This window comes from Mustela putorius, unplaced genomic scaffold (genome assembly GCF_011764305.1).
Source record: "Mustela putorius furo isolate JIRA1106 unplaced genomic scaffold, ASM1176430v1.1 tig00000040_pilon_pilon_pilon, whole genome shotgun sequence".
Classification (NCBI taxonomy): domain Eukaryota; kingdom Metazoa; phylum Chordata; class Mammalia; order Carnivora; family Mustelidae; genus Mustela; species Mustela putorius.
Window position 1 is genome coordinate 4869918 of NW_025421261.1, and position 24860 is coordinate 4894777.

Here is a 24860-nt window from a genome sequence, read left to right on the forward strand (position 1 = left end):
AGTTACCATGGAGTCTGGATTCTAATAGATGGAGACTGAGGATTTCCAGAAGGGGACTCATGAGTCCTGTTGGAGGAACTGAAGCATAGAGCGATCACATACCTAGCTCAAGTTCATCCAGCTGGCAGGTGTTAGAGCAGAGATTCCAATCCACACAAGCTATTTCCTAGAGTTGTGTATGTTTGTTTTTTTTAATTAACATATAATGTATTATTTGCCCCAGGGGTACAGGTCTCTGAATCCTCAGTCTGACACAGTTCACAGCACTCACCATAGCACATACCCTCCCCAATGTCCATCACCCAGCCACCCTCTCCCCCGCCCCCAGCAACCCTGTTTGTTTCCTGAGATTAAGAGTCTCTTACGGTTTGTCTCCCTCCTGATCCCAACTTGTTTCAATTTTTTCCCTCCCTACTCCCCACGACCCCCTGCCCTTCCTCTCTAATTCCTCATCTCAGAGAGATCATATGAGAAATGTCTTTCTCTGATTGACTTATTTTGCTCAGCCGAATACCCTCTAGTTCCATTCATGTCATTGCAAATGGCAAGATCTCATTTCTTTTGATGGCTGCATAGTATTCCATTGTGTATATAGACCACATCTTCTTGATCCATTCATCTGTTAATGGACATCTAGGTTCTTCCCATAGTTTGGCTGTTGTGGACATTGCTGCTATGAACATTTGGGTGCATGTGCCCCTTTGGATTACTACGTTTGTATCTTTAGGGTTAATACCCAGTAGTGTGATTGCTGGATCATAGGGTAGCTCTATTTTCAACTTTCTGAGGAACCTCCACACTGTTTTCTAGAGTGGCTGCACCAGCTTGCTTTCCCACCAACAGTGTAGGAGGTTCCCCTTTCTTCACATTCTCACCAACACCTCGTCTTTTCCCTGAATTGTTAATTTTAGCCATTCTGACTGGTGTGAGGTGGTACTGGACTTGCGTTCTTAGCAATTGCTCTGCTGGTACCGACCATGCACTCTGGCTGTTCAGAGGTCAGCCAGAGCTTGAACAGTTGTTGTATTAGTTTACTTGTTGCTGCTATAACATAGTACCACAAATTTACTGGCTTACAACACGAATTTATAATCCTACAGCTCTGAAGGTCAGCAGTCCCAGCTCAGTTCCACTGGGTGGAAATCAAGTTTGTCAGCTGGTTAGTTCCCTCTAGAGGTTCTGAGGGGAGAATCTGTGTCCTTGTCTCTCATCTGCATTCCTTGGCTCACCACCCACCCCTTGCATCACTTTAACCTCATGAGTCCCGTTGGGGTCTCCTTCCCTCATTCCACCTCTTGGAACTGACCTTGGCCTTCCTGCGTGCCTCTTATAAAGAGCCTTGTGATTACAGTGGGCTCACCTAGATAACCATGATAATCTCCATCTCAATTTCTTCTCAATCACATCTGCAAAGCCACTTTTTTAAATGTAATATTGAAAAGTAAAAATAATACTGGAAGAACTGAATGTTCCATCCAGAAATCAGCTATATATATATACTATATATTTAGTACATAAAGTAACACATAAACTGTTTCTGGACATTAGAACAGGGAGATCTTTGGAGGATTTTATTCAGTCCACCATTGTTGTAATTACTAGAAGGGCTAACATTTGTGTTTTAGGACAAACAGCTAGGACTGGGTGGAAGAGGAAGAGCTTTCCAGTGAACTGTATTTGAAGCGCGTCTTTTTCTGTGCTAAATTAGCTACTGGGGCTTTGTACTAAGTTCGCTAGCACTGCCCTCACAAAATGTCACAGATTGAATGGCTTAAAAAAGAGAAATTTGTTTTTCTCAATTCTGGATGCCAGAAGTCCGAGATCAAGGTGTGGACAAGGCTGGTTTCTTCCGAGGTCAGTCTCCTTGGCTAGTAAGTGGCCATCTTCTCTCTGGGCCTTCACACAGTCATCCCTGGGTGCAAGTGTCCATGTGTCCAGACTTCCTCTTATAAGGACACCAGTCACAGTGGATTAGGGCCTAGTCTAATGGCTTCATTTTAACTTAATAATCTCTTTAGAGACTTTATCACCAAACATGGTTACAGTCTGAGTTCCTGGGGGGTAGAATTTTGATATATGAATTTGGAAACAATATAAGTCAGTCCATAACAGGCTTGAACATATGCCAACTGTCTCATATTCCCAACCATCCAGTTTGGGTGAGAATGCAGTGGCTGAGGGCAGTTCACTTGCCAGAGGTTTCCAGCTGGCAAGCACGACAGGAAGGGTTCACATATGGGGCTGCCTGCTCCAAAGACCAAGCCCTCGCTATCCAGCAGCCGCCAAGACAGTTGTAATGGCAGAGCTGGGCAGAAGAGCGTGGCCTGCAGAGAGTGAAGACACCAGCCTAAGGGGGAGTGTACGTTGATTAGGGGGAAAGAGCAGGGTGTGACCCATGGAAGGTTTTACCATGTGGAAGAGGCACAGGGCGATCTAGTAAAGAAGTCCAGGAAGAGGAGAGGTAGTGCTTGGGATGGTTTTTTTCTGACTCTGCCTGTATCTTCCACCGCATGTTGCCCCTCACTACGAACTTCTACGAGGTAACTGTTCAGTTTAAGTTCTTTCACATGCTCTTGACCACCTCACAGTGGTCGTGCAGCAGAAACCTAGGGCAAGGACCCTCTCCATTGAATGGATCTCCCAAAACAAGAGGTACTTTAACTATCTGAAGCTGTGGTACCCTCCTGGCTATGTGGGAGAGAGACCCCCCCACCCCGGCACTTGATGACTGGGTGGATGGCAGCTGCACCTCTTTCCAACCCTAAATTAAGTCCATGATCTCAGAGGTTAATAATCTACATCTTTCTTCAACCCCTCAATCTGCCCCTTAAGTATCTATACTACTTATTCAGCTTTTCTACTGGACAGAAGAAAGAAGAAATGAAATGAAAAGGAACTAAAATAATTCAGTTATGTCTGAGTGGCTTTTTGAAGGCAAACAATCTCTGAATTTTAATCCATGTTCTCTCCTGTTCCCATTGATCATAAATGGCTGCCATTTTGCTGATTCTAGGATTTGTCCCATATTAATGTTCATCAACCAACTTAGGAAAATAAAATTGAAATACATAGTACTTATCCTCCTCTAATTGGAATTAGTGCTAATGGGTTAAGATTTTAGGCATTTTAAAATACAGGGTGATCTGCAAATTACGCACCCAGTCTAGAAGAGCTTATATAGATTTTGGCAAATCATACAGCCAGTCCTCAACAGAATTATTGCCCTTTCAGACACTGGAACATTTTCCTAAATGGAAAGGGGATTCTGCTCTAAGGTTTCCTTTACGGTACTATGTAGGTGATGCCACACCAGGCCTCACTGTGCTAAGTACAGATCCCCACTGGCCATGCTCCTCCACCATTTAACCTGGCCAACGTCCTTCTAGAGCCCACACCTGGGAAAAGGCACTTAGAAATGAACATTTTTTGCTACAAAAAATGGTATTTCTTTAAGAGGCATAACCCTTTCCTAAGCTCAATTTTTTCCATTTCTCATTTCTTTCATTATTGAAGACATCCCTCCATCTGTTTAAACTCTGTATTATTACTGAACTTTTTATTACTGTATTCTCAAGATAAATTGTGTATTTTCCTAAATGATTTTTCCCAAAAGAAAAATCTATATATTTGTAAAGAAAAAAACAAAACCAAAGAAAAACCAACCCAGAAATCAACAGATTTAAAGTTTATCTATCCTGATACAATGTCAGAATTAGATAGAAGCCAACTGTATTTCCCTCAGAGTACATTTCTACTCTCCCCCTCAATTCCTTGCTGCTATAGTAGACAACTGTGGCTGCTTCTGCTCTTGTAAATCCACTCCCTCACTCTCGGTGATTCGGTATTTGCCAAAGCAACAGCTCACTACACCTTCCTTTGCTTTGTTATCAGGGCCTGGCACACCAAGTGCTCTGTCAGCTGCATCATCACCACCACCACCATTACCCCATTTAGTGTTCACTGCCGCCCCAAATCCATACACACGAACAACTGCCTCCCCTACACCCCACTATCCATGAGAGCCACTTAAATCATGTAAAGTATATTTTACATGAATAGTGTTAAGTTCTGAAGAGAAAAAAAAAAAAAAAAAGGAAGCATAGGTAGCATTTGTTATGTAATTTTATAAACAGTGGCCAGAAAAAGCCTCTGAGAAGGTAACATTTAGGAAAAGACCTGCTGTGAAGGACTGACATAATTCCAGGACAGCACTCCAGGCAAGGGGAAGTGTACATGCAAACGCCTGGCGGCAGAAGTCCACCGCCCTGCTGAGCAGCAGTTGAGGAAGCCCATGGGGCTCAAGAGGCTTATGGGAAAGCCGTGGAAGATGAAGCCAGATCACGATGGGCCTGGCAGGGGACAGGACTTTCAGTCTGTGCTGAGGAACCTGGGAGATCCTGGAGGGTTCTGAGTAGAGAAATGACAGAACCTCACACAGATTTTAAGGAAATCACTTTGGCTGCTATGTTGAGAACATTCTGAAGGGGACAAGGGAAGAATCTCTTAGGACACTTAAGGGACATGCCATTATCCTACATATTACAATCTGAGAAGATTAAAAAAAGAAATCAACAGAAATTAAAATAGTCTCTGGTACTAAGTTGATCAGTTTGTTTTCAGAGCAGTTCAACTCAGTTCAACAGTTCAACCCACGACCTCTGGTCACCATGGCTGTGCAGACACTGGACGTACGAAATCAATGTCAGGACTGGTAACAAAAGTACACATGGACACAGTAGATAAAAATTTTTCTTTACTTATTTAAATTTTCCTAAGATATAAAAAACAGGATGGTTTCCTCAATTACTACTTTGGGTAGTGAGTAAAGGTTACAACAAAGAACAATAAACCCCAACTTTCTACAGCAGCTTTTGTTTTTCCCTAAAGACAAAGTCTGTTTTGCTACATTCATTCACTTAGGTGAGATACAGATCAGGTGTCTTTTAAAGCGCCCAAACTCATGCAGATGGGAATCTTAATAAGCAGAAGACTCACGGTCACTCAAATCCTTAAGAGTTCTTGGTTTCTGAGACATGAAGACGATTCTGCTAGTAAATGCTTGAACTAATTCCAGGCAAAGATGGTCTATGCTTTCATCTTCTGGTTCTCAGTTCATGAACAAACTGCAAGACTGCTTCTTCAAGTCTGATTATGCGGTAATAAGACCTGAGAGTATTTTGCACAAGTCTGTTTTAAAGATTCCTAGATCAACGTCATTTGCTAACTTTCTATTCTACTATCTATACTTTTCTTCACTTCATCTGTCTTCTTTTCTTTCCACAAATTCCCAAGGACAATCCCTAGCAAAACTATTAGTCCTAGTGTTCGGTTGGAGGTAAATTTATCCCAACAATCCTCTGGTCTGTCGATGTCTAGAGTGTAAATCTGTAAGAGAAGACCACAATGCTGCAATTAGCACTTAGTATGAACTTTTTGGCACCACAAATAAACACATCAGTATAGAGAAGATAGTCCTTTGTTACAGGGTTTTAAGCAATGGGAAGCCCTTATTGTATCCCAAACTGTTTCCCAGTGTAGAAAAACCTACCATATCTCTCGCTGGGTACCATCCAAGCCGCGTCCTAAAACCGTCCACTTGAGTGGCACGTGAATGCTGAGAGGCAACCATGCTATTTTTACTTCTATTTAGAAAGCTCGAAACCAGTTACACTGATCTAAAATCTGCCTCCTTTAACTCCTACCCTCCCGTTCTAGCTTTATTCCTTGGAGCAATGTTTCTCAAAAGGCTGACAAGTCACCTTTGGGAAGGACAATTCTCTATTGTGCAGGGCTCTCCACTGCGTTGAAAGATATTTAACATACCTGGCCCCACTCACCAAATGGCTGTGGTGACCCCTCCCCAGTTTATTTGTGATAACCAAAAATGCCCTATGCATGTGTAAATCTCCTTCCCATCCCCCCACAGAGAAGGGGATCTGGCAACCTAGATCTGCTCTGACCTAGAACAAACACATTCCTTCTCCACAGCAGTCCTACAAATCTATCAGGAAAGCCCCATGTCCCTGTCTTAGTCATTCCTAGGCTTATTAAGCATTAGCATCCCTCATTTTCCCAACTATTTTTTATTATATGGTTGCAGATTTAAAATCATCATGATTTCCTTTTTTCCCAAACCTTAGAAAGCTATATAGTCCATCATAAAAATACGGTGTCAAGGACTAGATAGAAGACCACAAATGCCATTTAGAATTTTTTGGTGGGTTCCAAATATTTCTTACGGTATTTGTGATTTTCCTTGTAATTTCTGCCTTCCTCCACTAATATCCAGTGCTTAATTAAATATGGCGACACACCATTATCCTGATCAGACAATCAACTGATGGTGACAACACCCACAGAGCTGAGTTATGAGCAAGACAAGATGCTGCGAAATTCTGAGGAGGAAAATGGTGAAATCTAGAGAATCCTAGAGAATCACCAATTCCTGCCCTTAGCTTTCCTTGTGAGAAAAACAATGAAGGTGATACGGCATGGGGTTTACTTTATGGACATTGGATTTTAGTCTCCTTCATACTGCTATGCAAATCTGGCTTACACTGGTAAGTAATTTGCAATAATCTGTATAAAACAGATCATCTACATATAGGCTAACATGTTTTTGGATCTATCTGAAGAAAACAAAAGTAATGCTGATACAAAGCTAGAGTCCATGTACAAGCAATCTATTTCATTAAGCTTAGATCTGGTTCATTCATTTTACGAAAGTCACTAATGTAGATTCACAATATAAGCTTACGGGTGCTCGTTGGGTATCCCGGAATCCCTCTATCCAGACAGAACTCAGACATGTTAGCACTTCATGTCTTTTCTGGCCTTGGTTGCTAATGCCAGGGCACCCAACCTTAGGAATGATTAGTTCGCTAACTAACTACCATATCCATCACTGAAGCTTGGTGTAGTAAAAATATAGTTATGTTGGTCAGTTTGTTTCACAGCAATTCAACTCAACCCAAAACCTTCAGACACTGCTGAAATTTTTCCAGACATGAATCAGAAAAAATTCCAGAAACATCAAAGAAAAAAAAAAATAAATCTAGGTTTAGTTTTATGAGACTGATGCACTGCCTACTGCGCCAAAAAGACACTAGGTTTAGTTTTAAAGTATTTCAGTAAAATAACATTTTTTAGATGACATGCTGGCAGGGGGGGGGGGCGGTTCAGGGTAGCGCAAGTCAAGCAGCTGCTTTACGGAGTACCTTGCTCTGTAAACACGGAGGCTGTTTTGTTTAAATAATTTTTACAAATTTATACCAAGGAAAAATAAGGGGAAAAAGTAAGAAAAAGGTCCAACCTGGTGGGCCAGATGGGCTCCTACGGCAGCCAGGGCAGCGTAGTAGGGCGCCGTCTGACCACTGTTCACTCCCACCAGGCTCAGAGCCCCCAGCATCGCCACACCGAAGCCACTGAGCCACCGCTTGGTGTTTTCATGGAACCGCAGCGCCGTGGACTTAAGACCAATCAGGGCATCATCTCTCTTGTCCTAACACCAGAAAGCAGTAAGAAACTGTCCACTTTTTATTGGCATGCTATAAAACTCACCATTTTGGTTGTATAACCATCACCGCTATCTAATCCCGGAAGAAAGTGGCCTTCAAAGGACGGAAGCTGTGAAAGCCGACTAACTCAGAGACACAGGCTGACTAGCAGGCCCCTGCGGAGGTTATCCTCCAGCTCCATTTCCACATGTCCTTTTTCTTTTTTTTTTAATTTTATTTTTTCAGTGTTCCAAGATTCATGATTTATGCACCACAAGCCGTGCCCCATGCAGTGCGTGCCCTCTCAGGTGGTGGGTATTAAGGAGGGCCATCGTATTTCTTACGACCCCCCAGTGACTCTTAACTACACACTGACTACATTCCAAGTAAAACTCACGTCTAATGGTTCCCATGGCTTCTCCTCACCTCAGAGTTCTCGAATTGCGACAACTTCCTGTACATTTTAGTTTCGATCTTGCTACACGCACAGATGCAGAAAATCTTCAACTGCCACTTACCCACATCCTTCCACGCTCTCCTCCAGCTCAATCTATCCCTTGCCTCTCCCATCGACTCCCTGCTGTTGAAGCAGAGCTAGGTCTTGGTGACACACACATCCAGCTAACTGGTCACCTCCAGCAACTTAACTTCCACACACTGTTGGGCTTAGAGTCATGTGTTATCAGAGGCTGGGAGCTCCCGCAGGGACCTGCAGGCAGATCGCTATCTGATAGCTATCTCGGCACCAAATCGAGTAACGAGTAACGAGTATGGGGTTAGTGTATGCTTTTCCTTCCATACTGGAAGCTCAGAGGGGAGTCTGCTTCTCTCCCTCACTCTGCCCTGACCCCCCAGCCACTCATATACACTCTAATAATCTTTAAAAGAAAACAGTAACAACAACAAAAGTATTCACATGCCTGGGATATGAATACTGTTTAAGTGCTTGTAAATAAGACTTGATCTCTTTGATAAACACATGCACATGAAATAAAAATATTTTATTGGAGCCAAGGAAATGTGAATGATTTTCTTTTCAGAAGAAAAAACTTTCCCTTTAATGTGGTTCATAAAGTTTCTAAATGGCAACAATAACTAAACCAAAGTTAAGGAAAAAAGATTTTTTTTTTTTACCTGGTGGGCATAGATAGTATCATATATTAGAGTCCACATAATTCCAGAAAAATAAAGAGGCAGGCAAACAGACGGATCGCAGGAGCCCTTGATAGCAGACCATCCAAGTAATGCTCCCCAATTAAAAGTCAACCCTACAAGTGGTGAGACAGAGAGGACAAGTCTAAATGCACTTGAGACTCCCAAGGGGGGAGGGGCATCAACACACAGTAAGTACTTCCAGGCATTAGGCTCTGTGCACTGTATTCTATGTCTCTTCCTGAAATTCTCTCAGCTCTCCGTGGTGGTGACTAGCTACAATGCACAGAAAGGAGACAGGTTCAGAGAAGTGAACAGACAATTAAAGTAACAGGTAACAGGAAGAATGATGTCACCTTGATAAACAGGGGGTCTTGTGAGAACATTTACCCTACCTCGTATGGTGCCTGGAGCAGTCAACAAGCAGTAGAAGCGGGGGTTTCAACTCGGGCCTACCTGAGTCAGAACCTCGTGTTTTTTCGTTTATGACTTGACTTCCCGCATGCTACAGAAACGAGAGTGTAGGTGGGTACAACCCAACTTCTCTGAAGACTATCAACAAACACTCCCACGTGAACAGCCCCTCAGTCTGCTCGTGTGGCCCTTCGGACTGGACACTGAACTGCCTGCTGGACATTTCCACCGGCAAGTCCCTCGGGTCCCTCATACTCAGTGGGTCCCACGTGTCTTCTCTTCTTTTAGTCACTACAAAAGTAGCTCCAACAACTAGAATAGCTCTAGGAACACTAGCTTATTCCAGGAGTAGGGATTTTTGTGACCTACTTGCCTTCGGCTCCCCCTGCCAACAAGTACGTATGGAATAGCGGGGACATACCAAGGGCTATGCTAGACACTGGGCCCTCCACACGAAGAGAGCTTTATCTGTCAGGCATTTACAATTTACAACTGGGGGATGGAGGCGGCCTTCAGCATCTTCTCCTCTGATTACTGCCGGTGAAACAAGCACCACACCAGAGCGCAGTGGGAGCTGGAGGCAAGACTGGCTTACTTTCTCCTGGAACATCTAAGGAAGGCCTCACAGGAATGGGCTAGCTAAGCTTTCACATACTAACCCCAATTCTCTTGCCTGACCGTGCTTTCTACCCGACTCCCCCAAGTCCTCAGGGCATCCAGGTCGGTGACTTAAAGAGAAGGGTAGGGTCCAATCAGTTAATTTTTTCTTCATGATATACCTTGATTTTTAAAAGAGCATTTCCAAAAATAATAATGGTGAGAATCTTAGTAAGTATGCAAAATTTCTTAGACAATAAAAATGGCTAATTGCCCTCCCTTAAAATATGAAAATCTATTCTTGGTTTAGAAAATTTCATGACCGACTTTTTATCTCTGCCACATTAGACACATACACACACACAAAAGTACAAGTTTAAGGGTACTGAAGGAAAGACTTGTGGTTATTTCAAGCTTACCCAGGGCTAACTGAGGCCAGTATGTAATTCTTTTCATTAATGGGTAGGTGATGACAAGAAGCAGGGATGCTGCTCCCAGAGCTATACTGAAATCAAGAAAAACCACTGAAGATTAGTATCACCATCTCTTAGAAATGCTAAAGACGACAATGGTAGTAACACTAATCGGAAAATGACTTTTCTTAAGTTATAACTTTTGTTATTTAAAATTATTTTCCTAGACTTTAGTTAGGATAAAAGATGATTAGAAAATATTTTAAGTGTTACAACACAACAGAACGAAGTAGTAATACATACAGTGCTTTCATGTATTAGGAGCTATTCTGTTTTACTGAGTTAACTCATTATAGTCCTCACCAAAAACCTAAGAGGCAGACAGTTTTATTCTACTTATTTTTTGCAGATGAGGAAACTGAAGCACAAAGAGATTAAGTAACTTGTTGACTATCATACAGCCAGGCAGTAGCAGGACTCGGAGTGCTACTGCCTCTCTAAATGTTGTTTTCAGCATTAAGACAGCTAATAAACGGAAATGTCCCAACAGAATTAAGAGTCCAGACCCCTTTCCCGATATGCACAATGGGTGTTAACTTCTCTAGGAGAGGACAGAACATCTATAAAAGGATAACAGCATAAGGTGTTCGTAGGTTTCTCCCAGTCACCCAACACCACCCTTAGAGGAAAAACCTTCTAACACCATTTTCATGTGATGCTGTCAGGGCAAATTAAGTCTAGCCTCTATGAAGTGACACTAATTTTTTGTCTTGTTTTCCTCATTTATATACTTTGTAAGGAGCAATCTGATGCACAAAGTTTGATTTTGTCTCTATTTAAGAGAAAGAGGAACGAACCCTTCCACTTCTCCCCCTGTCATTGATTATGAGCACGACTCTAGGAAAGACCTGCTTAATATTTTTGAAAAATGAATATAATCACTTCCATCTAACTTAGAGACACTGTCAGGATAGGGTATACGTACACATCCATGTATGCATTTGGAAAAGCTATGAAAGTGCCATGTGTTTCTTGGGGAACACATAATGTAAGTGTAACCATGGTTCAGAATAAATTAAATGCTGATCTTCTCATTCCTCTGGCAGAAAACATTCTTGGTTTTATGACATGTGGTGATTTCTTTATACTTGCTAACTTACAGATGCTCCATAGATAGCCAACAAATAATTTTGTGATAAAGATACATCAATATACCTGTAGTAATTCAGACACAGAAGAACACCCAGTGCCAACGTCAGCTGTCCCCCGAGGAAAAGAAAGGATCGAAAAATTGAAATGTCTCCAGCAGCTATTGGGCGATTTGCAGTTCTTATAACCTTAATAAAGAAAAACACAAACCTTAGCCTCATGTAATGGTTTAATCATGGATTTAAACATGTAAAGAAGAGAACAGCCCAAGGTAGGCGCTAAGTGAAAACCATGACTAAAATGTGAAATCAACATGGGAAGCACTGGGGCGCCTGGGTGGCTCAGTGGGTTAAAGCCTCTGCCTTCGGCTCAGGTCATGATCCCAAGGTCCTGGGATCGAGCCCCACATCGGGCTCTCTGCTCAGCGGGGGGCCTGCTTCCTCCTCTCTCTCTGCCTGCCTCTCTGCCTCTCTGCCTACTTGTGATTTCTGTCTGTCAAATAAATAAATAAAATCTTTAAAAAAAAAAAAAAAAAAACATGGGAAGCACTGCCATAAGTCAAAACTTCGCCTTCAAACAGCTATAAAAAGCACTAAAAATTCCCACCACTCATTCCCCTTTCTTTCCATCTCCCATTTCTGAATACACTAAATAGAGCAACTTCCTCATCTGGCTAATTAGGTACCCAGCTTATCAGCAAGTATACGTTTAATTTCCACAGAGAAAAGAGAGGCAATTCTCAGGAAAGAGGAAACTGCAGTCAATGTTTTGACGACAGGAAGCCCTGCACTCAGCAATCAAATGTAAATAAAGAAAGAAGACAAATTATCTGGGTTTGAAAACAGGAGTCCTTTTGCCAGGCTATTTAAGGATGGGTCTATAATCTAATATTAACTGTACCCAAATACAAAGGGCAGATTCAATATTATGAACAGACAGAGCCATTATGTGGACAAATAAGATACATTAGTTGTTCTTTTCCTGTCTAAAAATCATGAAACGTGACTATTCTAAACTGAAGCATAAAAAAGAGCATAACCAAAATTTTCAACATTTTTAGAAGAACTCCGGATCTGGGTCCCAAGAGCCCAGCATGTGAATCTGTTCCATCACCTACCAGCTGTGTGAATTTTAGCAAATTACTTAACCTCTCTTGGACTTAGGTTACTTACCTGTTACAAGAAAAAAGGAAGAGAGAGGAAAAAGAAGACAAGAGATAAGAGCACTGCCTCATAGAGTAAGAGCAGTGTCTAAAAACCACATGCAATAAATGTTAACTATTTTGATTTTCATTTGTATCAAGGGTTATTAGCAAACTATGGCCTATGGGCCAAATCCAGCCTACTGCCTATTTTTAGATGGCCTGTGAGCTAGTAAGAATAGTTTTTACTTTTTTAGGCAATTGAAAATCAGCTAAAAAAGGGGTACTGTATTATGACACATGAAAATAATATCAAATTCAAGTTTCAGTGTACATAAATAAAATTCTATTGAAACAGAGATATACCCATTTGTTAACATATTGTATAAGGCTGCTTTCATGCTGAATAGAATCAAATCGTTGCAACAAAGATGGGATGGCCCACAAAGACTAAAATATTTACTATCTGCTCCTTTACAGAAAAATGTGCTGACCCATTTCATAGCATGGTTCACTCTGCAATACACAGTTTGTCAAAAACTGTAACGACTCACCTTGGCTAGACTGCCAGACCTGGATCTTTTATCTTTGATTTGGTCCCTATAGTTTTAGTTAGAAATATATTATGTCCTGTATTTGTTTTAGATTGTTATGATTATTCCAGCTACTACGTGAGTGCTTACAATATGCCACTATGCTAAGAGCTACGTATGCATCACATCACTGAATCCTCATAACAACACTGACTTTTAGCCACTCACACGTTCTTGCCGTCTCTGTTTCAGCAGAGGCTTGGCAACTTCCCAAATAACGGATGGGGGGGAGCACAATCTGTCCAGTCCCCTGACCACACTACTAACCACAGGTTAGACCATCCCTTCAGTACTGATAACCGCCTGGCTAACTTTGAAAAAGTGAAAAAAAAAAACTAGCACTCCATCAAAACACGAAGAATGATATGATGATTAAACATATTGTATGTGATTTTTAATGAAACCATTTGCTTATAGCTTATAAAACTAAATCACTGGGGCACCTGGGTGACTCAGCCAGTTAAGCATCTAACTTCGGCTCAGGTCAAGATCTCGGGGTCTTGGGCCTGGAGCCCTGCACAGGGTTTCCTGCTCGGCGGGGAGTCTGCTTGTCCCTTTCCCGTTGCCCCTCCCCAACTTGTTCTCTCTCTCTGAAATAAATAAAATATTTTAAAAAATAAAATAAAACTAAATCATTAATGCCTGTATGTTGAGATTATTGCAATGTTTATGGACCTAATGCTTATCACATGGTTGGCATATTATACAAAATCAACAGAACACACTTAACTCGCACCAGAATAACAATTTACTTAACATTTAATGTATCAGCAATTTACTTATTATCTAACACACTAAGCAAAACCCTGAGCCACAAACATCCCTAATGATATACAGTCCTTAGGAAACTGTGATAAGCATACAACATGGCCAAGCTGTAACTTATCCTTTAAAATACCAAAAAATGTTGTGTTTCTTTTTTTTTTTTTTAAAGATTTTATTTATTATTTGACAGACAGAGATCACAAGTAGGCAGAGGCAGGCAGAGAGAGAGGGAAGCAGGCTCCCTGCTGAGCAGAGAGCCTGATGTGGGACTCGATCCCAGGACCCTGGGATCATGACCTGAGCTGGAGGCAGAGGCTTTAACCCACTGAGCCACCCAGGCGCCCCTGTTGTGTTTCTTTATACTAATAATGAACTACCTCAAAGGGAATTAAGAAAACAATATCATTTACAATTGCAGTAAAGAATAAGATATAAAGAGACAAATTTAACCAAGGAGGTGAGAGACCTGTATGTTGAAAATTACACGACATTAATGAAAGAATTAAGACACAGTATATGGAAAGATATTTCATGCTCATGCATTGGGAGAATTCATGTTGCTAAAATGTCCATACCTCTCAAAGCAATATAGAGAGTCAATGCAATCCCTAGCAAAACTCCAAAGGCATTTTTCACAGAAATAAAATGTTCCTAAAAGTTGTATGGAACCACAAAAGATTCTGAGTAGCCAAAGCAATCTTGAGAAAGATGAACAAAGCTGGAGGCATCACACTTCCTTATTTCAAACTATACTACAAAGCTACACTAATTAAAACAGTATGATTTTGGCATTAAACAGACATACAGATCAATGAAACAGAATAGAGAGCCCAGAAATAAACCCACACATTTATGGTCAACTGATTTATGACAAAGGAGCCAAGACTATACAACAGAGAAAGAACAGTCTCTTCAGTAACTGGTGCTGGGAAAACTGGAGAGCTAGACGAATACATCTGGGATGCCTATAAACAGGACACCCAAAATTAACTCAATTGGGCTTAAAGACTTGCACAAAAGACCTGAAACCATAAAACTCTTAGAAGAAAACATAGCAATAAGCTCCTAAGACACAGGTCTTGGCAATTTTTTTGGATCTAACAGCAAAAGTAAAAGCGACAAAAGCAAAAATAAAGTGGGACTGCATCAATCCAGAAAGCTTCTGCACAGCAATGTGAACCATCAGTGAAATGAAAATCAACTTACCAAATGGGGGGAAAACATTTCTGCAAACCATATATCCAATAAGGGATACACACACACACACACACACACACACACACACACACACATATCTCTCAATTTATAAAGAACTCCTGTAACTAAAATAACAAAAAACAAAAATCCAAATAAAAAATAGGCAGAACTCATGAATAGACATTTTTCCAAGAAGACATACAGATGGCCAACAGATGCATGGAAAGATGCTTAATATCACTAATCATCAGGGAAATGCAAACGGAACCACAGTGAGGTATCATCTCACACCTGTTACAATGGCTATTGACAAAAAGACAAAAATAAGTTTTGGTGAGGATGGAAGAAAAGGGAATCCTTGTGCATTATTAGTAGAATATAAACTGTTGCAACCACTGTGGAAAACAGTATGGCAGTCCCTCAAAAAATTACAAGTAGAACTATTGTATGATCCAGAATTCCACATCTGGGTATTCATCCAAGGAAAATGAATATATTAATTCAAAAAGATATATGCACCCCCATGTTCACTGAAGCATTACCTAAAGTAGCCAAGTGATGGAAACAATCTAACTGTCCGTTGATGGATGAATGGATAAAAAAAAACTGTGGTACACCTACACATATACACAAAATACTATTCAACCACTAAAAATAATCTTCCCATTTTGCAACAACATGGATGGATCCCAGGGCATTATGCTCAGTGAAATAAGTCAGACAGACAAACACTATATGATCTCTCTTACATGTGGAATCTAAAACAAACAAAACAAAACAAAAACTCAAGATTATTAAAAAAGAGAACAGGTTGGTGGTTACCAGAGGTAGGGCTGGGAGCAGTGGGGGCAGGAAAGAAATGGGTGAACTTATTTGTTCTCTTTCATTTAAATAAACTGAACAAAAATTTAAAAGAAAATTAATTTTAAAAAAGAGAGAAGCACGTAACATTTTAAGTCATGTTAGCAAAACCTCCTCAATAGCTACAAAACACTCATTTAAGAGCTTTGTTATATGTGTACACAGAATCTGGACTTTCCTAATCGAGAAAAATGTCATAGGGGAGATAAAAGGTATCTCATCAGCAATCTTTTACCTAAGGAGAAAAAAAATCACTTCAGGGGAAACTAAAATGGTCATATTTTGTTAATTATAAGTTGGTTGGTTTGAATATATAATTTTTTTTAATTAACCTTTTTCTTTTGAGATAACTGTAGATTCAAATGCAGCTTTTAAAGACTATCTTGGCATTTTAAAAAAATATAAAGATCCCACGTATTCTTTATCCAGTTTCCCCCAAAAGTAACATCCGCAAAACTTTACAGTTCAATAAAATATTACAACCAGGATTTTGGTATTAGCTGCTCCAAACACGTTCAATAATTACTTTGAAGTGATACACACCAGCAGCCTCAATCATACAGTCATGCGGAATGAACGGCTGACAGGGGTTATGAACCCCAAATCAGGAAAGTGTGCATCTCCTGGCAAGAAGCAGGGGGGCGGTGGGATGTGTTCAGCATACAGTTCCTGCCACCTGCCACAAGCCTATCCTCCAGCCACACACAAACCACATCCAGCAGTTGTTAAGCTTTATACTTCATCTCATAGCCACACTCCCTATCTGCTGTTCCCTCCGTCCAGAGTGACCTTCATTCTCCAGCCCATCTTTTTCCTGCCAACTTATTCGGACACCGTTCAGTCCCTCCCCTGGAAAGTTCTCTCTGCTCCCTTTGGCTGAGGTAGGCGGTCTTCAATTAAGTTCCCCTGCAGATACCATTCTCCCAACAGTGCTGTAAGAGTGTAGCTATGAAACTGTGCGGTCAGGAATGCTGTCCTTCATCCACACAATCCTCCTAACGCCTGTCACTGTGTCTCACACACAGCAAATAATCAATATTTTTTTGAATTAAAAAAGACATTGTGGTACTGTTCTTATAAACTAAAAATCGTTACAGGTGTGTCTTGCTAAAGAAAAATTCACACCAGCATGAAAGGCAAAGTAGGGATGAGTTTATATATATATAAATAATGAAAACACACACACATATTTATATATATGTATATAAGATTATTCATTTTACATAATTTAGCATGGGTTTCTTTTAAATTGAAAGTTTACTTTATTATTTACTCAAGCATTTAACGAATGATCTCATACTTGTTTGTGGCAGAGTCGCTAAGGACAAAAGGCAAGTAAGATGGATGTTTCCCTTGAGAAAATAACCGTTACACATATGCATTGGAATACGCATAGAAAGTAATCTGGAGAACTATAATGCATCAAACTGTTAAGTGAAGTTTCTCTGGGGGTTTGGGAGAGCAAGTAAGAAAGACTTGCACTTTCTATACTTTGTATTTCTGTACTGTCTGAATTTTTCAGATTAAACATGTACTATTTTTCCAAAGAGAAAAAAAGGAATAAAATTACATTTTTTAATGAAATAATTTTAGCAAACACTAACGGGGCTTCCCTGGCTTATTTAAATGAAGATTTGATTTCATCAAAGAATAGTCACAACTCCAGTATGTATCTCAAAGGAAAGAACAACAGTCCTCTTGGATGCACAAAGGCTCAGGATGATCTTTTTGCTTTGCTTCTAATGTCCTTACCTTGGCCGCCTAAGTTCTAATTCATTTTGTAAAAATGAAGTACACGTCCTGCCTGCCTGGCCGCTCTTGTGTGGAGAAAGGGGATGCGCCGCACTGTGCAATGCCAGCCACTCAACTGAAAACCGGCACTCCTCATGCTGGATTTCAGCGAGTCTGCTAAAGATCCCTTGCCTTCTGTGGACTGCAAAAGTGATGCCACCATGTCACTGTACAGAATTGAGAGGGGGCTCCCTATTCCTTTCCAGGAAGAAACTACCTTTTTATCATAGTCCCGGTCCCACATGTCATTAATAGTACAGCCTGCTCCGCGCATCAGAACAGCTCCAGTGCCAAAGAGGGATAACATGTACCAATCTGGAAAACAACCAGGTTCAGCTGCTAACCCAATGCTCCAAGTACATGGCAGATACAGCAGCCAGGTGCCTAAGCAAAAATAAAAAGACAAAGAAGGTACACATTCGAGTTAGTCAGCTATCTTCATTTGTTCAAACGTTATAATCCCAAGAAGAAAAGAACACAAAATCAAAAGCACATGACAAAACTGGGAAAATACATGAACAACTCGTATCACAATGGACTCTTTGGCCCTATGTAGAACCCTAGAAACTGGAAAGAGATCAATACTGCAATGGAAAAACAGACAAAGGATTATAGAAGTTCACAGAAAAAGAAATACAAATGACTCTTCTTTATATGAAAGATCAAACTTTCAGAAATACACATCAAAATGACATTGAGATAACATTCTTCATACACACCCTTGGGAATGACATTCGCACACACTGCCCGTGAGGTTACAAAGCCGTCCACCCGTATGGAGGGCTACCAGACTACTGTTACAGTGCGTGTGCACTCCCCCACTCCAAACACATACATCTGAATGTCCGTATGTTCACAGGCCATGCCAGGGAGGATACAGGAGAAACGGATACTTGCCTCTCGGGAAGGGAACTGGGTGGCTAGGAGACAGGGGAGAAGACTTAGTTTTCACTCTACACCTTTGCAATTTCTGAATTTTGTATCATATGCACATATTACCCTGCTAAAAAAAAGTTAGCAAAACTTTCTTCTGTTGTTAGTACAATAAAATAAAATTGTCTTGTGGGAAGGTGGACATAAAGCTACTGTTTTTCAAGTATTTTGCCATGTAGTGCCAATCAAATGGCATTTGTTCTTGGTCCTTAGCCTATAAACTAGATGAAATAAAGCTAAAACCAAATAGATTGTTCAGAAAAGAGATTTCACATGTAAACTTTGATGAAAGTCTTTCAACAAATGTTTGGAAATGGTGCCTATTACGATAAATTCTGAGCTTTACTTCCCAATTTAGACACATCATAGAAAAAGGAGATGTGGCTAAGATGAGATCCTATACAAAAACAGCTGAAATGACAAAGTGCTTATAATCCTATTTAAATTTTGTAAGTTCAAGTTTTATTCATTTACAGGTATTTATAAAACACATACAGGAACTGAGAATACAGCAGTGACTAAGGGAGAGAGGCTTCTAAATGAAAAGGAGGAAACACAGTTAAACAAACAATAACAATAAAATAGATCAATTCAAAAACAGGGCAAATACAGCGTCCTTCAAAGCCATAAAACAGTGCCACCCAAGTCACTGGTGGAGGGACCAGAGAGGACACAGCAGAAAAGGCAAGGAGAGACTGAAAACAAGCAAGGGCCAGTTCAGACTCGAATTCAGGTTCAGGAGTGCTGGACAGACTCCTATTTGGTGTGTCCCATATAAAACAAACGCAACAACAGCTAACACTGCTTGAAGTGTTAGCTACTGTTCTAAATGCTTTACACACACAAATTCATTTAATCCCCCCCCACACCCTTACAGAGTGGGCACTAGTACTGTTCCTGTTTCACATACAAATGAGGAAACAAACTCACAGAGAGGTTAAGTGCTTAACTACCTCCTTTCTCCTGGATCTACCAGTACAGCTCAGAGGGGCAGACTGACCCTGCCCTGATAGAAGCAAAAGAACACCACTCCAAAGACATTATTTTCCTGGTGCAACTAGACCTGAAGGGTCTGTTTTCTAAAAATTCTGAAGAGAAAAGAAGTGCAGTCACCGACAGCATTTTTACATCAGCAACATTTCCTTTGCCATTAGTCTCCGTTATAGGAACCATATTCATTTACACAGGGGAATCTGTAGAGCACCCCATGGATGGGGGGGGCTTCCTATCATGAAGGGAAAAGTCAGACATTCAGTTCGATGTCTGCCACAAGAAATGGAGTGATGCTAGACACTACAGTATACTAAACCTGAAGGGTTAGTCTTCTTCATATATAAATGAGAGGACAGACTATCTACGTCTCAGAACTATTATGAGCAAAGGAAACTAGTGATAATGAAAATAAAAACAGTAAGAGCAAACATGTAACTGTTACTATGTCCCAGGTGCTGTCATGAAACACTTGATTCTCATGACAAACCTGAGATAGGCAGAGTTTGTAGACACCCACTTAACAAATACAAAAACTGAAGCACAGAGGAAGACGTAATCTGCCCAAGATCACAAAGGCAAAAAGTGGCCGAGCTGAAATTTACACTCCGGTAGCCCCGCTCTCTCTGTGTCAGGCCAGGGCTGCCACTCAGTACACCTGACGCTCCACATACGGTTCTCCCGGCTCCTCGGCCACCCTGATTCTCAGCCACGGGGCTTCCCTCGCTTCCCTATGGCCCTTCTGTTCTTCTCCTCCGTCAAGGATTCAGAGAGGACAAGGATGCCAACAGGTTTCAGAAAGAAATGTCTGTTGTAGAAAAAGGAGAAACTTTCTGGGAGAGGAAATAAAACGAACACGTTCTGAGAGGTGGTGGGCAGACCAAAAAGCCCATGGATATGGAACCTAAGATTCTTTACTAATTACATATTATCTTCCAGACAACATACTCACCCGCAAGTGGAGTAAAACAGAAATTACAACTAAATTACACAATTTCGTGTAAAGAGTGCCACCTGCTGAAATTTTGAAATACTGTCGTTTGTGGAATTTGAACAAAGTTGTAATCCATTCTGAAAAACAATGAATTCCACTGTGATTTATAAAACGAGATCCAATTTGAACAAAGTACAACGATGAACATAAAATTGCTCCATGAAAGAGTAATTCAAATAAAGAAACATCAGGCCTGCGGTTCTACTGTCCATGTACGGTCCCCGGCAGAGGGCAGGGGCTGGAACGCGCCGGCCGCACGACTGCCGGCGGCTCAGTAACTGTCTCGAAGACCCTGCGGTCACCGTCTTGTGCCCAACTAAAGCGCGCAGGTGCCTCCCCAAGATTCGGAACTCTTAACGGGTCTCGAATTCTCACCAAAGCCCAGCACCTCCGGGGCACTGAGCAGGGCAGGCCCGTCGCAAGGCCCCGCACACGCAAACGAGTCCCACGGCGGCGTAGGGAGTCCGCGCTACCCGCGTCTTCATCTTATGTTTGAGGAAGTTAGAGGTCTGGTTCCAGACCTTTAGTCGTAACCTCTTAGTGGCCCGCACCATGTGGCGGGGTGTGCGGCCACTATGCAGAAGCCGGAGGTCCCGGCAGTGGGAATCCCGCAGCCGCTCGTCGGTCCGGAGCTGTGCGGGCCTAGAGCGCGGCTCGGACCCGGACGCCGGAGCCGAAGGCCGCGGCGCCTCGGAGGAGAACCGGGCTCGCAGATGTACCAACTTGCACGCGGCCCCAAACGCAAGGGGTCACAGGGCAGGGCTGTCCTTTTCATCCGCTTCTGCAGCTTAGGAGCTCCGTGTTGTCCCGCTCCGTGCTCTGACCCAGGTGCGCCGTCCACGGCCTAGAGCACCACGAGCAAGACCAACTCGGGGCCTCGGCCGGGCAGAGCCGGCCCGACGGGCTCTCCACGCCCGGCAAACGCCCCCGCCAGACGGACCCAGCCCCGGCCGCGTCCCCGCTGCCGGCGGTCCCTCCTGGTCCGCTCCGGCCCGGCCCGGCCCGGCCTCCCGGGCGTTCCCGCACCGCGCGCCGGCCCCGGCGAGCCCCCGCCCGGGCGCTCCAGCTCCCCGCCCCGCCCCGCCGGGCTCTCACCCCTGCCCTGCGGGGGTCCGTCTGCTCCCGACACGTCCTCGCCTCGGAGCCCCCGCGAGCCGCTCGCTCCACCGCCGCACTGTGCACGGCGCGCGCCGCGAGCTCGACCCTCCCGCGCAGCCCTCGGTCTCCCGCAGCCGCGACGGGCGTCCCGACCCCGACGCCAGCGGCGCGGAGGAGCTCGTCGGCCACGACCGCCAGGCTCCGCGGGGACGCGGGATGGGGGCGGGCGCGCGGGATGGGGGCGGCTCGTGGGCGCGCGCACCGCACGGAGGAGCCAGCGGCCGCGGCGTGCGTCCGTCCGTCCGTCCGTCCGTCCGCGACGAGAGACCCAGGGCGGAGCCACAGGCCGCCGGGCGACCTCTTCAACAGCGGGGGCCGGAGGTCTCGGGGCCACTGCGAGCCGCCAGGCGGACCGCGGGCGCTGACCCCGCCGGACTCCACCGAACCGAGTCGTCGTGTTGCGGGCGGCGCCGGGACTCGGGGTCCGCACTGCGGGGTCCGCGGCGGCTCCGGCGGCCGCTCTGCGCTTAGGGCCGCGGGCACCGGCGCCAACGCGACCGCAGAGCGACCCGGCCTCGGGGACGGAAAGGCCGGCGGGCCGCCCGCGAGTCGGGGCGCCCCCGCACGCCCGCAGCCCCCGCAGCCCCCGCACGCCCGCAGCCCCCGCCCGCCCGCGCGCACTCACCGACCGGCCTGTCCAGCCGCATGAGGCGCAAGTAGGGCTGCAGAGGGCGGGGCGCCGAGTCCACGACCGCCGCGGCCGAGAGGCTGAGCCGGCGCCTGCGCGGTCCCGGCCCGGCCGGAGCCTGCCCGTGCCCCGCGCGCGACGCGCCGACCGCGCGCACCAGGGCCAGGGCGCGGGAGTCCCGCCGCCACGAGTGCGTCATGCCCCGCAGACCCCGCGCGAGCGCCGCGCCGCGAGCGCCCAGCATGGCGCTTGGGAGGGCGTGGCCCGCGCCGGCCCGGGGTCACGCCGCGGCGCGCCTGCGCAGTGACGTCAGCGGGCGGCGGCGCGCGTCCGACGGGGCTCCGGGCGGCGCGGGCCGAGCGAGTGTGGTGAGGGCGCGGGAGCGCTGCGGTGGGCGCTGCGGCCCCGGGGCGGGTCCCGGGATCCTCCGTGTCCGCGGGGTCCCCGGGCCGGCAGCGGGAGGAGCGCTCGCTCGCTGGAGCCGCTGGAGCGGGACCGAGGGGCGGCCTCGAAGCGCCTGCAGGACGCTCGCTCGCCGGCGGCGCTTCCCGGTGAAGCGCGCGCGTGTGAGGTAAAGCCGAGCTCGGCGCCGGCGGAGGCGCCTCCCGCGGGCCGGAGCGAGGTTCGGGGCTCGGCCGGGGTCGGCCCCGCCGCTGCTGCCGGCGTCTCCGTGTCTCCGGCAAGTAAGTGGTAAAGTCTCCCGCCCCGAGGTCGCGCCCCGGCGTCCGCGTCCCCCGGTTCTCTTCGGACAGTCCCGCGGCGGGCGCCGGCCCCGGCCCCGGCCCCGCGGCGATTCCGAGTCGGCTCCGGCCGGCGGCGTACGAGGGTGGCCCGCACGGGAGGCGACGGGTTGCGTCGGTTCCTTCTGGAGAGGCGACCCCCGTTTTCTTTTCGAACTTCTTTGAGAAAAATCGTTTTACTCATTTACTTGAGACAGAGGCAGGGGGAGGGGCGGAGGGCGAAGCCGGCCCCCCACGGAGCCCGCGGGCGCCGGGGGCTGGGACTCGGGACGCGACCTGAGCGCAGGGCGGACGCCCACCCGCCGAGCGCGCGCCCCTGAGGAGGCCCCGATGCGCGCGGGAGCTCCTGCGGGGCCGCGGGGTTCTGCGGGGTCTGGCCCCGGAGCGCGGCGCCGACGCCCGTGATGCGCGCGGGTGACGGGCAGAGCGGGACAGCGGCCGGGCGCGGGCGCGGGCGCGGTCTCTGCCGCGGTCACGGTCCCTGCCGCGGTCACGGTCACTGCCGCGGGCGCGGTCCCTGCCGCGGGCGCGCTCGCCGCACGTGCCCGGCACGACACGCGCGTTTGCCGGATTAAAGCGCAGGGCACGGGCCGGCCTGCTGGGCTCCCGTGAAGGGTCTGCGCGAACCTCAGTAAATGCGCTGGATTTAACCACGTAGCCTGTCCCCCTCCGAAGAGGTGACCTAAAAACCAGTGAAACACTAGGGGCTACGTCAAATGTGTGGAAATAAAGAAGTTGATTGAAATCAAGGGTGTCCTAAAAAGCGACAACATTTGATAGCCATTTAATATTGTAATAAAAATGACAAATAATAGAAAAGATTTTTTAAAAATACAGTTAAATTCTTAAGTATCTAAATTTCTCCGGGGTTTTCCAACCCATGTCGGTGAAATTGAGAATGGAATAAAATTGGAAAAAGACAAGACTGAGTATCTTATTGTTGAAAGAAAACCCAAATCTCCGAGCCGGGCCCGGAGCAAGGATGGGGATGATGATTCTTGCTGGCAGGTCTTTCTCGGGCGCCCACCGTACGAGCTGCTGGACACATCCTCGGCAGCATTTTGATTTTGGATTGCACGGCGGGTCAGACAGATGGGTGTTAGGGCAGTTCCGCTGGTAATCGAAATTCCGGTTAGAAGGATGATGAGAAGATTCACCCATCATGGGAATGAGGTGATTTAACAGCTGATGAGACACATCAGAGTTTAAAAAAGAAGAAGAAGAAGAAGGCGGCAAAATGACTGAATACACAAGCCTTACAGCATGACTCAGAATTTTCTGATACCAGGAGATGAAGGGACCCACGGGACCAAAATAAAAGACAAAAATAAATTGGAACCAATATCATAAGTTGGAGGAAGTAAATATATTTGACAAATTAAATACCAATGGAAGGGTGTGGACTCAAAACATCTCACTAACAGGGCAGGCAAGAGCTTTCTCTAAGGAAATTTAAAACCTTAATATTTTTTATGAATTTTTTAAATTTTATTTGCATTTAACAGAGATCACGAGGAGGCAGAGAGGCAGGCAGCAGAGAGAGAGGGAGGAGGAAGCAGGCTCCCCGCTGAGCAGAGAGCCCGATGCGGGACTCGATCCCAGGACCCTGAGACCATGACCTGAGCTGAAGGCAGAGGCTTAACCCACTGAGCCCCCCGGGCGCCCCAAAACCTTAATATTCATTTAATATTTATTAATATAGAGGCACCTAGATGCCTCAATCAGTTAAGTGGCGGACTCTTGATTTAGGCTCAGGTTATGATCTCAGGGTCTTGGGTTTGAGCCTTTGTGTGCGTCTCCACACTCAGTGGACAGTTGGCGTCAGGATTCTCTTTCACCTTCTGCCTC

The 24860-nt window shown here is 45.2% G+C and overlaps 1 protein-coding gene across 2 annotated transcripts; it reads right to left on the reverse strand.

The window, feature by feature from the left end:
* Positions 1 to 4731: 4731 nt before the first annotated feature.
* Positions 4732 to 22552, reverse strand: COQ2 (coenzyme Q2, polyprenyltransferase). Of its 2 annotated transcripts, XM_045077669.1 has the most exons (7): positions 22270 to 22552; positions 17787 to 17953; positions 11288 to 11409; positions 10079 to 10164; positions 8631 to 8764; positions 7313 to 7501; positions 4732 to 5385 (listed from the first exon to the last, which is right to left on the reverse strand). In XM_045077669.1, the coding sequence occupies exons 1-7, from the start codon at positions 22514 to 22516 to the stop codon at positions 5221 to 5223; spliced, it is 1110 nt and encodes a 369-aa protein (XP_044933604.1). In that variant the 5' UTR covers positions 22517 to 22552; the 3' UTR covers positions 4732 to 5220. The 2 variants fall into 2 exon arrangements, with proteins under 2 accessions (XP_044933604.1, XP_044933547.1); XM_045077612.1 differs by lacking the exon at positions 7313 to 7501 and having other exon boundaries at positions 22270 to 22548.
* Between the last annotated feature and the right edge of the window lie 2308 nt (positions 22553 to 24860).